The sequence below is a fragment of the Octodon degus genome, unplaced genomic scaffold, assembly GCF_000260255.1.
Source record: "Octodon degus isolate 3935 unplaced genomic scaffold, OctDeg1.0 scaffold00132, whole genome shotgun sequence".
In the NCBI taxonomy this organism is placed as follows: Eukaryota; Metazoa; Chordata; class Mammalia; order Rodentia; family Octodontidae; genus Octodon; species Octodon degus.
Window position 1 is genome coordinate 7648593 of NW_004524708.1, and position 17918 is coordinate 7666510.

General features: G+C 51.6%; 1 protein-coding gene across 1 annotated transcript in view; it reads left to right on the forward strand.

Annotated features, from left to right (window-relative positions):
* The window catches only part of Znf488 (zinc finger protein 488), a 32762-nt gene that overhangs the window by 12747 nt on the left and 2097 nt on the right, over positions 1-17918 (forward strand). Inside the window, exons 10-12 of the mRNA XM_012516916.2 lie at positions 2562-2639; positions 5722-5864; positions 10659-10816. Of these exons, the coding sequence (XP_012372370.2) occupies positions 2562-2639; positions 5722-5864; positions 10659-10816 (379 nt within the window). The remainder of the gene's footprint in view (positions 1-2561; positions 2640-5721; positions 5865-10658; positions 10817-17918) is intronic.

Here is a 17918-nt window from a genome sequence, read left to right on the forward strand (position 1 = left end):
AGGAAGTTCTTGCTCCCTCTTGGGATGTTCTTGCTCCTAGCAGTGCTGTTTTCTGGTTGTGTCCACCAGCTGAGCCGCCCCAAGGTCAGTGTCCCCTGCTACCCCAGCGCTGGGACCAAGCACATGCCCTCCCTCCAAGGGACATGGACGTGTAGCAGCCCATGATTCAGCCATAGGTCACTGCCCATGTCCTCCAAGGTCATCCTGTGACTCAGAGTCACAATCCTAGACATAGCCACCTCCCTCAGGCCTCCTTTCCAGGACAGAGGCCACTCCAGGTCCCCTCACTGAGTCCTCTGCAGGTCCTAGCAGGATGTGCACCGAGGAGCCTCTATGTAGAAAGGGGGACAGGGTCCCCATGAAGTACCAATGGCTCAGATGCAGGGTGGGGCTGACCATGGAGGAGCGGCCAGAGACCATTGTGCTGCGAAATCCAGGGGCACCTGCACATGTCCACACCGTCCACACCTCCCTAAGTCACTGAGCACAGAGTGCACCACTGTGCTGGGTGGGAGAGCAAGGACCAGCTGCCAAGCCACCTGAACAGGACACGAGCAGGCCTGGGCACAGCAGAGCTGCAGCTAGGACATGACTGGCACCAGGGGTCGGGGAGTCGGAGCGCTTGGAAGCTGAGGCCAAAGGAAGTGCCCTCAGCTGGAGGAAGGTGGCAAGAGGCCTGGAGGGGCAGACCCAGCAGTCAGCAGGGACAGCAGGGGACACCCGGCAAGAGACAGCAGCGAGGACAAGGACAGCCAGGTCCCCAGAGGAGGGAAGAGGCAGGGGTGTGCTGCAGTGCAGGGTGGGTTGGGTGGCAGCAGCGTCTTGACAAAGCTCAGATCGTGCTGTCCTAGGAGGGAGTTTGGATGAGGTGGGCTGCTGGGCACGGTGGCACAGGGATGCAGTGCCCAGTAGACACCCCAAGGCCATGTCCTGCTGATGGTCCAGACCAGGGTCCCCTGGGATGCAGAGCTTGGGCAGAACCCACCCACCCCAGCACCTTCCACTGTGTCTGTCTTCCATTTCAGCCCCCCAGGAAGCCACCACCTCTGCCTGAGCCTGAAATAGTAAGTAGAGGTCTGGGTCCTGGCATCCGCACACACTCAGGGCTGTGCTGTCCTTCCAGAGGGTCCCCATGAAGGCTGTGCCTAGGGTCTCTCACCCACCTGGACCAAGGAGAGGGGAAAGAGAGTCAAGAGGGGACTGGAATAATGAGGTCCCCAGAGAGCAGCCCCGGCTCCACGTCCTGCTGCTGTGGCCTTTGTCATAGGCAGAGCACCTTGGGACCTCTTTCAGCAGTTGTTGTCCCTACGGTGACCTAACTGGTTGTGTGATCCCAAAGGTGCCTCTGGGATCTGAGCTCTCAGGGCTTTGGGAAAGGAGCGCTGAAGCCGTGTACATCCTGGGTGTCTACTGGCTCCTTTGGATTCGTCTTTAACCTTATCTCCTGCAGGGCAGGGCTGGGCTGGGCACAGCCTGAGGGCCACAGGGCTGAGGGTGGAGGGTGTCAGGGGGCTGAGCTGTGAGGGGAACACAGGGATGGTGACAGCCTGGGGTTCAGCTGGATGGGGCAGGAAGTGCTGAGTGGTTGGGCCAGGGGACCTGGTTGGGGTATTGGGAACAGGGAGATGTCTGGGACCTGCGCTGGCTGCACTGTGGCCTGTGGAAGTGGCATCTGCCAGGGGGCGGGGACAGTTAGCTGCCAGCACCCAGATCCCCGCACAGCCCCCAGCCAGACTTCTGCTAGCCAGGGCGGCTTCAGGAGACCAAGGACCAATGGGAGTTGGGGCACTTGGGGCAGGGCAGGACTTGGGACCTGGGGGAGTGGGGCTGTTCCTCCACGGAGGGCCCTCCCCTCACTGTGGGTGCTGCTTGTCCTTTCTCACCTTAGCTGACTTCACAGGCAGTTGTCAGGAGAAGGGTCCAATGTCCCTGCCTCCAAGGGGCTACACACAGGTCATTTTTACTTGTAGGAGCCAGAAGAGGAGCCCCTTCTGCCTCCATCACCTCCTCCCCCTCCTCCACCACCCCCAGCACCTGCGCCTGTCACCGTGTGCCCCACCATAATTGTCTGCTGCTGTGCATGCCGTGGTGTATGTGTGAACAGATGCTCAGAGGTGAGGGGCTGGCACTGTGACCCCAGCTGGGGCTCTGGGGGACAGGGGCTCTGGAGACGGGAGGGGACATGGTTGTGTGGACTGTGTGGGGATCCCATGATGCCAGGGGACAGCTTGAGACCACACAGCTTGGCCAGGGACGGCAGCACCCAATGGAGCTCATCCTCCCACCCCACTGGGTCTGTCCTGCACAGGGATCTGTGGCTTCCTCCTGGGAGCTCCCTGCCTCTGTGTCCCATAACCCTACTGAGAAGCCAGCCCTGCCCCACCGCTTTCTGGGGATACCGAGACGCCCATACCTGCCCAGTAAAGAGGATACCACTGCCAGTGGTGGGTTCTGGCTATAGGCTGTCCCCAGAGGGGTGGCACTGCCTGGAACTTCGGTCCAGACCTGCAGGTGGCTACAGCCCTGCTGTGTTCTTCCTCAAGGCCCTGTCTGCTTTTTAGGGTCCCTTGATCTTGTGCAACTTCAGTCACCCCAGCTGCCACCAGGTATCGATGACATTGCCTCCGTCCAGTGACCAGGTGAGCAGGACACTGGGACCCTCTTGGTGCACCTATCTGAGGCTGGCTTGCTGAGGACTGTCCCTGTGTCCCCGTTTAGTCATCCAGCAGCTGCACAGAAGCTGCTATCATTTCCAAGTTTACATGGGTGGGGCAGAAGCCCGTAGAGCTTGCGGGACTTGCTCACGAAGCCTGGGACACACAGAGGGGGCTTGGGCCTGGGCCCTGCCCCCTCTTCCATTCTGTCCTCATTGGCTCAGCCCTGGCACACATGCTGGTCACCCCAAATCCCTGGCAGGCTGACCTGCTCAGGCTGGGTCCCCAGCACGCCCTCACTATGCGTGGGGCTCCTGTGCCTGGGCCCCATGCCCAGCCCTGGACACAGCTGCTGTGGGAGGAGGGTGGGCAGTGGCCAGGCCTGAGTGAGGCTGCACTGGGCTCGCTCCCTGAGCAGGGTCAGCGCAGGACCTGGGAGTTCACTGATCAGCAGGTGCTCAGTGGGAGGTGGGGTAGGTGGGTCCCTGCAGAGCCTGCCCTGGCCTGAGGAGAGGTGGGCAGAGAACAGAGTTGATTCTTAGGGCCAGGCCTATGAGTATTCTGCTGGCTCTTGCTGTGAGATTGGCATGGAGCTGCAAGGGAAAGGTCTTTCAGGGAGAATGAGGGCTGTGTGGGGTGGCAGGAGACTGAGAGAGACAGAGACAGAGCCTTTCCCTGAGTCAGTGTTGTAGAAGTGTACTCTGCCGAGGTGGCTTTTGTGACCTAAGCATTCCCCGTGGCCCAGCTTGGAGTACTCTACTTGGCAGAGGTGGGATAGAATTGAGGCTGTCTGGGAGGAGAGGTAGACTTGGGCTCAGGACGCCCTGGCCCAGCAGACTAAGGAGGAGGCAGGCGTTAGCAGGTACAGAGCCTCTGTCTGTCTGCCAGGGCCAGCTCTGGCTGGAGAGAGGGAGCAGGAGGGTTCCATGGGCGGGTCTGGGTTGCAGGCCTGCAAAACAACTCTGGGGCTGTGAGCAGGACAGGAGGACTCTGTGAGAACTGGAATCTGGGGTGGGTGGAGCCTGGGTGACCAGGGCCAGCAACTGGGGTCAGCCAGAGAGGAAAGCTATTGCCTTAAGACCCAGGAAGGGGTGACCTGTGACCCAGACCCCTAGGACCTAGGACCTGTGACCATACCTGTCCTAGGTCTGGGCCAGGACAAGGTCTGAGGAAGCGCAGATGAGATCCAGCTGCAGACAGCAGATGGACGTGGAGCGAAAGGGATATCTTAGCGGTTACTTCCCAGGCCTGTATAGCTTGATGCTAGGTGACAGCCGTGAGAAGGGTCTACGGCACCCCAGGGCCCAGTAGGGCTCAGTGGCTTCCAGGTAGACTAGCAAGCTGGCTTGGGTGGAGGCGGAGCCTGCAGGCCGAGAGGCCAAGGAGACTCCAACTGCTCTCACCTTGGCGTCGTCACAGCTCTGTCACAGGCGCAGTGAGGATGCTGCTCATTTCCATGCAGGTCTAGGCCTTATGGTATGATGTGGGAGCTTTCTTACCTAGGATGACAGAGCACAGAGATGACGTTGCCTGCCCTGTGCTGAGCAGTGTGTTATGTCCAGTGTACAAAAGATGAGGAAATTATGGAGGAGGCTTTCTGTGGGAAGATATTAGCCAAATCCTGAAGAGGAGGCTCGGGCTCAGCCAGAGAGGAAAGCTATTGCCTTAAGACCCAGGAAGGGGTGACCCAGACCTGTGACCCAGACCCCTAGGACCTAGAACCTGTGACCCTACCTATCCTACCTAACCATGCTCCTTTAGTAGACCAGAAGCTCAAATTGCTTTCATGTTAACAAAATGATTGCAGGGTTCCCATCAATACATCTAGATTCCAAGAAGAAAAAAGGAGCAGCAGGGCCCCAGGTGCTTTCTGCAGAGCGCAGTTCGGCAGGGCTTGTCTCTGTTCCATTTGCCAGAATTTACACAGGTGTCATCTTGCTCAGAAAGAGAAAGTGGGTGAGGTTATGCAATGGGGGAACACTTTGCTTCTCCTAACAAAACCAGTTTGTTGTTATAACAGGTTTCTCATGGTTTGTTGTTGAACACAGTGTTATTGGTCAGCATTTGAAATAGCTGCCCCAATTTACAGACAGGAAGGCCATTCCCCCAAGGCTGAGTGGTTCAGGAAGTCTGAGGCAGGCATGATCCACAGCTCTTGAGCTTATTTGGAGGGAGGGATACCCAGGGCTTTGCTAAGAGGCCTGATCAGCTCTTCAGATGGGCTCTCCCTCATCATTGGGCATGAGGAACTAGGAGTGACATCAACACAAAGAATACTCAGTGTCCCATGGCTGCCTGAATGGTCTGGCTGTCCAGAACAGGAGCCAGAGGAGGAGAGTGGGTGGGGCCCATGGTCACCTCCACCCACCAGCCTCCTCTGTTGGAGTAAAGGGATCCCTTGAACTTGTACTGGGGAGATGAAGTTATGGCTGCCATGGGCCTGGCTGTAGTTCCACTTGCAATCTGGCATATGGCACAGACTTCAGCTCAGGGCCAGCCTGATGGTACTCGGGTTTCACCCTTTGTATCTATATGTTGGAAAGCAATTTGTTTGGCAGAAATCAAGCTGTCCCTGGACTGTTCTGGGTCCTTCTATCTCTTTGCCCTTTCCAGCTTTTAGAGGCCTAGCAGTGCAGGCACAGGACCCCTCCTCCTGCTACAAATCCAGCAGAACAATACCACCCTCAAAGGTCTCCTGGCTGCCATGCCTGTGCATGGTCTTCTCTTCCATCCTCACTCTCTACAATCTCCCCTATGGCCCTTGCATTGGACAATGTCTACCAGATGGCCCAGCATATCTCCAAGTTCTTAAGCACAGCCTCAGAGTTCCTTCCATTGTGTAGGGCACAGAGGCACAGGTTCCAAGGATATAGACCTACACCCATTTCAGATCCACTGCTCAGCCTCCATCCTGGTGTTTGAAGATGCCTGGATGGGTCTGGGAGTGGTGGAGGCTGGAAGGCAGCATTGTGGCAGGGCTTCACCAGGCCCTGACTTCAGCAGCCACCTGCAACCTCTGCCCAACTGCAGGGCACTCACCCATCTCCTCTCTCTGCTCTCCCTCCAGGGCAGCTGCATCAACTTCAACCTCCTGAAGGTGCTCTGTGCCCAGGGCCACTGGGACCCCAAGATTGGTCTTCAGCCCAGTCTGGACAACCTCCCTATAGCCTACTGCTCCCAGTGCCACCACCCTGAAGCCTGGAGTGCCAGGTCTCCCTCCGGGACACTGCCCCTGCTGCACCCCCCTTCCCAGACATCCTGCAGACCCACCCTGTCACTCCCACCCCCATAGCCCACCCACACTCCACACACCCAGGTGAGAGGACTTGTTGTTGAATTGGACATAGGCATGGAGTCTTGGATTCTAATAAACCAGAGTTGGATTTTGTTGCTGAGCAGCAAGGGTCTGTCACCGAGGTGACATTGCCCTATCTGAGATGTGATTATTCTCACTTCTAGGATGTGCATCCTGGTGTCTTGTGGGTACCAGGCATGGGTGCCCCCACTGCCACCAGTCTGTCTTCATCTGTCACCAAGGGCTGGGAAACATGGGTGCTAATGTTAAGTCCTCTTTCAAAAAGGAAAAAGCATCCAAGTTGTGGAACCTGGGTCTTCTCTGCTAATGTTTGTAAGAGAAGTGTGTGAACTCTTGCTCTCCATTCTTGGCTAACCAAATCCTGAATGCATCCTAGAATGCAAGCCCTTTCTTGAAGAGAGAGACCTTTCTTTTTCCAGAGACCTCAAGCTGTCCCAGGTCCACAGGATTTCATCAGCTCCCTTGCATTTCACCAGGGTGGGTGGTGAAATGGCACTGTGCTGAGAAGAAAGAAGGGTCCTGATAGTGGGGTGCAGCCTGCAGTACCCTACTTCAGCATTCGCAGTCTTTGGCCTGACCGCCCAGCAGCAGGCACATGAGCAGGGAACCCAACAAGTTTCCAAGGCCCTGAAGAGGGGGCCAGGTGCAACCTGCCCAGTTGTCCCTAATCTACCCCGAGGGTGAATCAGATGACGCCTCCCATCTGACCCCACTTCCCTGCAGGCCACCTTCAGCTTTGCAGGTGAATTCCTGAGAGGTTCACACAAGCAGAAAAAGGCCATGCTTTGGATTTGACTCAGCACAGGTTTACCAAGATGGGCAGTGATGACCACACTGTCCCCCCATTGACAAAGTGACTGGGCTTGCTGGATTGGCTGTGTCACACATGGAGGGGTTGTCCCAGTCTTCCTCTAGGCCCTATGGCTCTGACCTTTCATTCATCCCAGGAATTGCTATTTCTTGTCCCTCCTCCAGCTTCTCTGTCCTGGAACCTGGGTGCCATGCACTCTTCCTGGCCCCTCCCCTCTCTTGCAGCACATCTGTCTCTCCCTGGGTGTAGGAGGCTTCTCTGCACTGCAGGGAAATGGAGTCACAGCACAGGGAAAAGAGGAGGGCACTGCAACAGGGGTGGACTCGATGATCAGGTCTGGCCCCTTGGAAGACTCAGTCCCAGAGCAGCTGTGGGAGGTTCAGGGAAAAGCATCCCTCCACAGGGCACAGCCTGACAGTCACACTGGAAAACAAGGTTTACCTTGGGTCATTTTTTTTAACCTTCTTAAAGTTTTTGTTTTGCAATCCCAAAACTCCTGGGGGGCAATGCATATGAGACTGGGGAGGATGCCTATGCTGCAGGAGGAGGGCTGGCACCAGTGAAGGCAGCCCCCTGCTGAGGGCTGCACCAGCCTCCCCTAGGGTCCCCAGGCCCAGCTAGCAGGAGGGGCTGAGATGGAACCAGGTCACCTCCCCAACACCAAAACTTGCCTGCCTACCTCCCTGACAGTCCAGCTTCCCCAGGGCCATGCTGAACCCCGGGGGCTGTCTGAAGGTGCAGGGACAGTTCCAAGTCTGCCGGGTGGAAGGGGCAACAAGGCTTAGAGCAAAAGGCACTGAGCAGGGATTTGGTTTAGTGACCCCAAGAGGCCACAAGTGGTCACTCCCTAGAGTAGCCCTGCTAGGGCTTTTCCCAGGGCTGGGAAGTGGTGACTCCTGGGAGCCAGGGACTGAGACCCCACAGGACCCAGGGCTGGGCCAGGTCACTGCAGAGACAGCCAGAGGCCCTGTGGTGACTGCCTCTACTCCGGAGATGAGGACAGTGCTGAGGGCTGTGCTGGGAGGCTGAGGGCTGTGCTGGGGCTGAGCAGCAAGGCCCTGCTTGTGCTCTGACAGCCCTGGGGTCCTGAGACCCTACCTGCCTACAGTGACTGGGGACCTGGCCTTCTAGGGCTCAGGTGGAGGCAGGAGGGTCACTCATTGGTCCAGGATAAAGAAGGTGTCTGAGATGTCAAGGCATGGCTGCTGGCCTGTGTTCCTGTCTTGGAAGCTGCGCACTGGACTCAGGGGTGGAAACTTCCCAAGCTCAGGCAAGTCGTTAGGAGCTATTACTCCCTAGTGCTTTTTTTTTTTTTTTAAATTTATTTGGTATAGGGTCTCACTATACAGCTTACACTCATAGTGATTCTCCTGTTTTCAGCCTCCCCAGACTTAGGATTACAGGTGTACACCACCACACCCAGTCTTCTCTAGAGCATTTCTAATTATATTAGCTATGTGATTTTTCTTTAACTGTTTCTCCCTTCCACCATCTTTGGGTTTATTTTTCAATTTATCTTCTAATATTTTCAGTTAGAATATTAGTTTCATTTATTTCATCCCTTCTTTTCTATAATACCAGCCTTTAAGTCACAAATTTCCTGCTAAATTTCTCTTTTCTTGGGTCTTGTATATTTTTGGATGTATTATTTTATTATGATTGTTTTTTCTAATTTGAATTTTGGTGGTCTCCTTTGATTCAAAATTATTTATATGTATAATTTAAATATTCAATCATTTACATTTTTTTAAAAAACACATGGGATTCTAAGGTAACTAGATGGTGGTAGAAGAACATGGTCATAGGGATTTTATTTGGGGGCTGGGAAGAGGCTCACTGGCAGAATGCTTGCTTGACTATGTTGGGTTTCCAGCCTTGCCAAAGACGTTCTGAAAAAGTGACTGTTCTTTTGCCGTTTATTGCTTACTGTGATTTGTTCTAATGGACAAAGCAAGGGGTAATTCTTTATCAGTCCATTCCACCAACTATAGTAATTAGGTTGCTAAATATTCTGAAGTTTTAGGAGAATTTTAACTACTACTTACTACTACTGCTACTACTACTACTACTACTACTACACACACACACACACACACACACACACACACGTTATAATTTCTTGACGTAATAGAAAATGTGGCAATGTCCCCTACCAGTTAACTGTTTTTCTTTTATTAGGAGTACCCCACCCCCCCCAGAAGTTTTGCTTTGTGAGAACAGAGCCTTATCGCTAAGAACTCACTCTTCTTCCTGTGGAGAGCTGTCCTATTGAGCGTTTGGCATCCCTGCTGTAGCTGCCCCACTCTTTCCTGTTAACCTTTTCCTGTCTACGTGTTCAGCGCATCTCTTTGGAAAAGCACTGAGCTGCCTTTTCGCTTAGCTGACCAACTCTGACTTCTACTTGGTAAGTTACACCTCTTTGTAACGTGAGCACCACTGAGAACTGGGGTGCATTCTGGGCCGACCCCCATGCCCATGATCCACTTCATTCTCACCAGAGGATGCCTTCTAGGCTGCCTGTGGTGTGACTGAGCCCTGAAGGACCTCCTACCCTGCCCCAAGCCCTCAGCTCCTTTGCATTCTTTGGTTCTTCTTACCAAAAGCCTGGAGTGGCACCTTTGGTTTGAATGTCTGGAAATACTTTCACTGTGTCCTCCTGAAAAACCATGCTGTGAGACACAGAACTGCAAACGGACGTGTTGTTTTTGAGGCACCAAGATATATGTTGAAGCTCAGGAGAACTCTGGTTGGTTTCACTGTCATCCTGGGTCATCTGTGCTTTGGGTGAGTGATTTTTAAAATTTTTCTATCCCTGCCTGAAATCCCAGCACTCTAGGAGGAGACTAAGGCAGGAAGCTTACAAGTTCCAGCTCAGCCTGGGCACGTTAGTGGTTTAATAAGGCCCTGTCTCAAAACAAAACAGAACAAAAAAAAAAAAAAAGCAAAAAAAGGGCTGGGAATGTATTCCAGTGTGAAAGCCCTGGGTTTCATTCTAGTACACAAGTAAATAAATAAATGACATTCTCTGTCCTTGAGGCCTGCGTGGGTGTTCACAGACGGTGTTCGATAACTCCTTTCTGTGCTCATCAGTGAGCTGTCTTCCAAAAACAGTAAAAGTTCTGCTTTTGTCACTCCTCCCCACCTCAGAATTGATGATGTCTGGATGCAGCTTGCCCTCTTCGGAGTTATTTTTGTCTTTATTGCTTATCTTCCTAACTGATCCATCAAAATCTTGGGAAAAGTTCTGCTCTTCCTTGCTTTATCTCTATGCACCACCCCACCAGGTCATTCACTAGGGAGACAGATGGACAAATGGACGAATGGATGTTTGGACGCAGGGTTGGATGCTGTACAGGCAGATGGATCCAAGGATGGGTGGACAGATGGACTGGATGCCAGCAATGCCTTCCTGTCAGGTCCTGTCCACGCTTTGAGCAGCTCTGTGCGCTGGCTCACACACTGGGCCCACCACACCCCCAGCACTGCCCTGGAGTTTCCTTACTCAAGCCATGGCGACTGCATGGGCCACACTCCCGGCCATTTCATCCTTCCCCAACCATCCCTCCAGGGGATAGCTGCAAGTTGTCTAGTCTCCAGATTCTGGGTCAGCGCCCTCACAGCTGCCTGGCACAGTACTGGTATTAGGGGGAGGGGACAGAGAACAACAGGAAGGCTGGGTAAGACCCCGACGCTGTTCAGGGGCGCCTTCCTGGAGGGGAAAAGATTCTTGGGGGGCTGGGTCCCCAGGGCATAGGGCGCAAAAATTACCCACAGGGTCGCAGTCGCCCAGGGTAGAGGACACACGGGGTGAGAGAGTGCAGCAGTCCGTGAAAGCCTCGCCTCTGAGCCCAGAGGCGCCTTGCTGCTTGTCGCATAGCCGCAGGAGCCCATCACCCCTGTCCTGCGACTGCGGGCTGGATCCACAAGTGGCCAGCGCCGGGCTGAGGAAGCAGGCGCACTCCCCCGGCGAGTTGTCAGCTCACTTCACTCTCCGCCAGATCCCGCCCTCCGGAGGGCTGCCCTGCAGGGCCCCGGGTGGGGACCCTTGGGTGGGGAACGCGAGGTCCCGCCTCAGAGGCGGGAGCAGCCTGGAAGGCGGGGCCTGGCTCCCGGCTCCTGCGGAGTTCAGAGCTGCTGCCCGCACCGTGCGCCTTCGCCCACGCGAGCAGGTGAGACGCGCGCCCCAGTCCCGCGCCTTTCCGGGCTGAGTCCCTAGTCCCGCCACTCTCCGCTTTCCGCTGTCTTCTGGGGGTGCTGTCCTCTTCTCTCCTCTCCTCTCTTAAGGTCCCACTTTTTTTTTTTTTTTTTTTTTTTGGTCCGTTTCTTATTCCCTGTTCCCCTTGCTCTATTGCTTGCTGTTCTAGTCCCTTTCCCTCTCCCATTATTTTCTGCGCAAGATAGTTTTGTCACGGTTTTTCCCCTTGGCAGACTTTTTGCATCCACTCCCACCCCACCCCCACACGTCGGTCCGCGCCCCCACGCCTTGCTCGATCAGTCCTTGTGCCTCTCTCCATCATCCGGAAATCTCCGCGTGCTCAGCCCTGCTCAGCCAGGGCCGTGTAGGCGCTAGGGTAAGAACCACGCGTCCCAGATCCTTCCTCCAACAGATTATTTCCAAAGATCTGCAAGGGCAACGCGTTCCGTGCCTGCGGTGGGAGAAATGAGAAATCTCTGGAGCACAAAGGAAATAGCTGGTTTGGGAGAAAAGACAATGATAGGAGCCTGCTCTTGACGCGCCTCTTCACTAATAGGCACCGACAGCACGCCAGGGAGAGAATCTTTACGCGCGCGGCTAGTGCGCTAGTCGGGGAGTGTGCCACCCACAGCCGCCTCTGGGCAGGGTGCGCAGTGCAGAATTGAGGGGCACGAGGGGGAGGTAGCGTTCAGAGCTGGGTTAGGGAAGACAGTGATAGGCCATGGCTGAGACTTGATGCCTCCGGGTGTGAGTGGGAATAAAAAAACGGTACATTTCTAAAATAAGCCCTGGCCAATGTCACTGATGTGCAGACATTGACCCAAGTATTGAATAAAACGAACATTTTAGGACGATGTTTGTGTGCACATTAGGTAAGAGGACCTGTGTGAAAATATTTCATGTTAGCATTGAGATTATCTTAGGCACTTGCCAAGTTAAGAAATTCAGGAATGCAAGCCTCACTGGATTTCGAGGAATAAAGTATAAGTATGTACGTTGAGTCATTTTTTGTTTCCATTTAAAATTTAATCATGTCAGAGAGAAATGATGCCATTATAAACAGTATCTTATGATCTACGTGCCTATATATCAGGAATGCATATGAAATGTTTGCTGTGTTGTTTTAAAAAGATTTAGCTAAAGCATAAATCTAGTGGTTAAAACAGGTGCACCCATTTCTTTAAAAAAGTTCGGAGCCGGGTCTTGAGCATCATGCTTTACCATTTATTTTCCTCCATCGCACAGCCTGCATCTCTGCAAGAACGTCTGTGCTCTCAGGCAGGGAGGGGTCTTGCAGGTGTATGAGTGAGGCTGAGCGGAAGCCACAGACCGGGCTCCGAAAGCCTACTGCTGACTCGGGGGCTTGCTCTTGTTCTCTGACTGTCCTATGAATGAAAGCTGTCATTTCCCGGAGCCTTGCTACTGCTCATGCATAAAGCCTTGTTTAAACCAGGAGGAGCATCTGCACTGAAGATCGGCACCCCCATCTTACTCACCAGGAGGCCCAGGCCAACAGTGGCTGCACCACCAAAGCTGTGCAGTTAGTGAGTGGCTGCGCTGAGGTCGTGCTCCAGGTTGTCCCTTGGGGCTGAGTGCATAGGGCTGATGCCTTCCTGTAACGTGACTGTCTGTGTAGCAGCAGCCACAATGAGGTTCTATTTGGCATACTGCTCTAGACAGCACAGCTCTTTGCCAGTTGGTCCTGTTGTTGGAACTCCACTTTCTGTTCTAGTGTCTTGGCCATCCTTGGGAATGGCCAACCTGAATCTGCACACAGAGCCCATTGAGGACTGGGTGATGAGCTGACACTTTCCCCTACACGAGCTCTGTGGCCAGCTGCCCTGTGGATTGAAATCTGGCTGTGCTGAGAGCCTTGGACTTGGCTTTACTTGAGCACAGCTTGTGTTGCTGCTAGAGGAGAACAGCTGCACATAGAGTAAGCTGACCAGGGAGCCTTCCTTTCTCCAGCTTTGTAGCATCAACCAGCTAGCCTCCAGTGATGCCTGGACTACTTTTTAGGGCTAACTTTTAGGCTAGGAGGCTGCCCAGACCTATGCATATTCCATTTCTTAGAAACACCCAGAAGCTCACATTCCCTGTGTAGAAGTTAGTACATGTCCATCCTCTGGAACCTTCCATTGCATCCAGGAAACCTCTGAAGAGTCAAGGGATTCCACAGGGATTGGAAGAACAGAGATGTCTTCTGCTGTGGTTTGTTTCAGCTGAAGAGAGACAGATACAGTAAGGCACAGCCTGGTGGTGCACACTTGTTGCTGAATAGGACCTGGATTCAGAGCTGCAGCTCAGAGCAAGGGAACACGGGCCAGTTGGTACAGTGGACATGAGTCATCTCGATGTTTATGGAGAGTTCTTTTGTCTGTAAATGGAATAAGAAAGAAAAAGATGCCCGTGTCACTTGGTCATTTCTTGAACACTGCTGTGTGCTGACCTTTGAAAGTATTCAAGTAACAGTGACTTTGGTCATTCCTTTATGCAGCAATTTATCTCCAAAACATTTATTAAGCCATATTTTTAGTATTACCCAGTGATATGGGCACCCAGGTAACCCTTTTTACAGATGAGAAGACAGTGGCTTAGAATGAAAAGATAGGACAGAGCCTGGTTGGCTTCTGTCCCTGGAATCCAAGCACGTGGCCTCTCTGTAGATGTAAGATGGTTTGCTGGAGCAACCTGACTGAAGCATAGGGTTACAGAAGATAGTGTAGGAGAATGAAGCTGAAATGGCAAGCAGAAACACCAAAACAACACCCAGGATTTGGAGGCAGATTCATTTGCTTCTATAGGCACTGATCAGGATCATTCTTAGAATATTGGGTCCTGATATAAGTCCAGGGCTTATATGAGATAAGCAAGCAGGATTTGCAAGAGGCAGAATGACTTGTCAATTGGGGTTGGGATTGAAATGTGTGTCACATTGACTATCCACTTCTAAGAGACAGGAGCAACCAGAATTGGAATAGGAATATTACCTGGGCAACTAAGAAACTGAAGTATACTGGTGGTGGTGGTGGTGGTGGGGAGAGGCATTCTCTGCTATACAGCCAGAGCTTCCCAGCTGTAGGAAGGCCTGGCCTGTACTTGCTGCCCAAGGGTAAGTACTAAGCAAAGACACACTTGCTTTTCACGCGGTAGGTAGCATCTCCTAGGACATAACACATTGTGTACGTCAGTAGTGTGTGCACCATGGCTGGTAGGCCAGGAGTGCTGGAAGCTGTAGCAAGAACTATTCCCAATGATAGGAAAGACTAGGTATCTTAGGTCATAGACTTTAGGAGCTCGGTGTCAGAACATATCCAAGATTGTCACTTGCTAATCCCATGATTATAAATGTGACCAGGACACACTGAAGATGGAGGGAGAGTCTTGGCATTCAGCCTCTTTCAGACAGAGCACGGGCCAGTCCTGAGTGATGTCTGTGTGACTTGGGGGAATGTCTTCCTCAGGCCAGGGTGATGAGAATGAAGGAGGACAAGAAGCGCCCTCTCTTAGGGCATGCACAGAGATGGAGTGACAAAGACCAATAGAGTGTGTCAGGGCGAGAGCCCACAATGAACTGAGGCCATCAAGGACAGCTGAGGACAACAAAGTAGCTTTTTATATTAGGTCTGGAGCAAGATGAACAAGGATGGCATAGATCCCTCGCTGCCTGGGGCAGCTGGTGTCTGAGAGGACAAAAAGGAAGGAACAGCTCTATTCTGCTCAGAGAATGTCTGGACAGAGGGTGGCCCTGCAGGTGTCCATGGTGGTGGCAGTCCCTAGAGCATAGGAAGAATGAGACAGCACTGAGAGCTCTGTGTGTCACCCCAAGGACATCCCGTGACCACATCGTGGGGCACGGAGATGAAGTTTCAGGTCATCTGAGGCACCAGGGTTCGTGGACGACTCAGGGAAAGCCAGGAGATCAATGAGGTATGAAGTAAGGCATCAGCCCCGAGAAGGTTCTGGGGTGGAAGTAACCACTGGGCATCCACGCTCAAGGATGACATGACCACTGTGTGCTGGTGGGAGCTCCGTAGGAACGGGCCATGGCAGAGCCACTTAACTTTCCACCTGGAGGGGCTTCCATCTGGCAGTCATCAGGCGGGTGGGAAGTGGAGCTTTGGAGATATCTTTGCACTTGCTGGAGTGACAGACCCCAAGCCATACTGATTCATGAGAAAGAAATGGCCCTTTGGGGCCCCCAGGTGGCAGTCAAAGGTCCCCAGCAGGTCTTATCTTTCTCTCCTCCCTTATTCCCTCTTCCTCTTTCTTTTTGTTATTGTGATTTGTCTTCTCCTCCCCCTCTCTTCCTCCTCCTTATAAGATTTGGAGGGTGTCCTCGATGGGGCATGAGGCTGGACAGGATTCTAAAGTCAGCAGTCGGTGCCATCCAGATCCACTGAGGTCATAGAATTCTGGAGGCCTGCACTGAACTTAGCAAGGTGGCTGGAGGCAGATTGAAGCTAAAGGTGTGTGGTTTGACACACGCAGTCTCCTTTGGGCGCTGGTCGAGAAAATTAAATGCAACCAAGGGTATTAGCCATGTAGTGGAATTAAGTACAAGCAGACAGTTGTGGAGTTGATGAAGGGCACCTTTTAGTTTTATACCAGGAAACATCCTGATAGCTTCTGAGTTTTCCTGCTGCAAAACCACATTTCCATGTTTAATGCTGAGAAGACGGGGTTCACATCATTGGCTCTGGGCACCCTGCACAGATTGGACATCAATCACCAAAGACCACTTGAGCCCCAGGGGCAGTTTCTTGGCCTGTCTACAGCAGATGCTTGGGACCAGGGGACAGTGGGACAGGATCCTGTATAAGCTTAGGGACAACACTGTGTGGAAGGGTGTTATGGTTTGTGTCCCGTTGTCCCCCAAAAGCCCTCTGTAGTCATTGGGGTAGGCCTCTGGAATTCATGATTAATTCATGATGCAATTCTGGGATTATGGGTGCGAGTGCTACCCCAACTCTAGGGCAAATAGCCTGACTACAGTGTAAGGAGGGGAGAGAGGCCTGCTTCTCCTCCCTTTGCTCTTTGCTCTTTTCTGCTGCCATGAGCTGCTGCCCTCTGCCTTGTGCCACTGTGCCTTAGAGCCAGTCAAGTATGGACTGAAACCTCCACAAATGAGCTAAATAAACCTTTCCGTCCTTAATTTTGGGTGTTAGGTATTTTTTCCCCAGAAATGGGAAAAATGTAACTGAGACAAAGGATGAAGAGGGTGAGATTGAAAGAGACAAGAAATTGAGAGAAATTAAAAGAAAGAGTAAAGGAGAGAGGGCCAATGAAGTTGTGAGGTTTGTGTCTGTGTTTATATTTAAAGTGTGTGTGTGTATGCGTGTGTGTGTGTGTGTGTGTGCACGCGCAAAATCTTTTTGCAAGGGAGGGAATTGTTTTCTGGTCTCCCAAAGAGCATTGGGTGGGAACCTCAAAGGCCCCTTGGGCCTCTAGCAATGCAGATCTTTCCTCCCTTGGGCCTGTTTGGACCTGGGCTGCTCGAATTATCTTGGAAGGGGCTGCACTCTAGGGAGGACTTCTGACAGTTTCTAGTCCACATCTTGCTACTTTGCTATCCATCTATAAAGGTTTGGGTACTTTGGGGTTTTAGAGAGTGCCTTCCCATAAGCATACCACCACTACCTAGGTGGTTGCTAAAAATATACAGTGAATGTTTAAATTAAAAACTACTGTCTCTTGGGTAGATGATTGTTTAAAAAGGAAGGGGGTGGTGAACAAAGGCAGGAGACAGGAAAAGGAGTGTTGCGGGACTGTCCTGCTACAAAGTTGTACATGGCTAGATTTCTGGACTTATGTGTAAAAATATATAATTCTTTATTCCTATTTTTAAAATATACGTTAATTTTTTAATTTTTTTGGTCATATTCTGTAGGGACTTAAAGTCTAACATATCAATACTTTATGAAAAATACCTGTTCCATGTTATGCCTAAGATGTTTGATATTCAGATAGTGAGGTTAAGTTCAACAGCCTAGGTTATATGGCAATAACAATAAGCTTCTCTTCTGGAGGGTTAACAACCTAAGTTTGCAGATCAAAATTAGAGAAAAAGGAGGGCTGCAAGGAAAGTCAACATTTTGGCCCTAGCCTTCCAAGGTCAATTAAGACTCAGGACATATGAGAACTTGTACTGTAACACCATGTAACTGAGTTATGTCCCAAATTTTCTGATCAAGGAGATTATGGGGCTAAGAGGAAAGTGATCGATGATGTAGAGTGTGCCTAAGGAGAGTCACATGGAGAGAAAATATTCTCTCAGGCTTGCACAGGGAGCACACTGGCCAGGCAATGGCCGTGACTCATCCACATGGCTGACACTGACAAAAGTTCTACAATCTGACGTACAGGATCTCAGGATAAATCCTGAGGGAATTTGACTGACCTTATCAGTCAAAAAGCTACAATTCTTGTTACATAGGTCTTGCTTTATCTTGGTCTTAACCATCCAGCAGAAAAGTATAAAAATGAAGTACAGGAAATAAAGCCATGTTGTTATGTTGAGCTGTAGGGGACTCAGGCCAACAATTTCTGACATTGCCAGTGAAGCGGAAGACCCAATACTATTATGGACTACTGGACTATTTTGGAATATTTTGCTGAGTTCACACACCTATAATATTTAAATGATGGAACTAAACAAGAAAAGGGGATATAGATGAATGACTATTTTGTATCTGTGTATTCAAAATGGTTGGGATAGATATATAGCTACATTCTATTGATTCAAGGAATAGAAGGATTTGTTCTAATAGTGCCTGTAAATAGGATATCATGTTTGCATCTTGTACAACAAATAACCACTAGGTAGGCAGTATGCAATGTGTTAATTATTGGAACTGTCCTACCAATTTGATTTGAAACTGTCTCATTGCTATTTATTTCTCAATAAAGTTATGGGAAAAACTTATTATAGTAAAGGAAAAG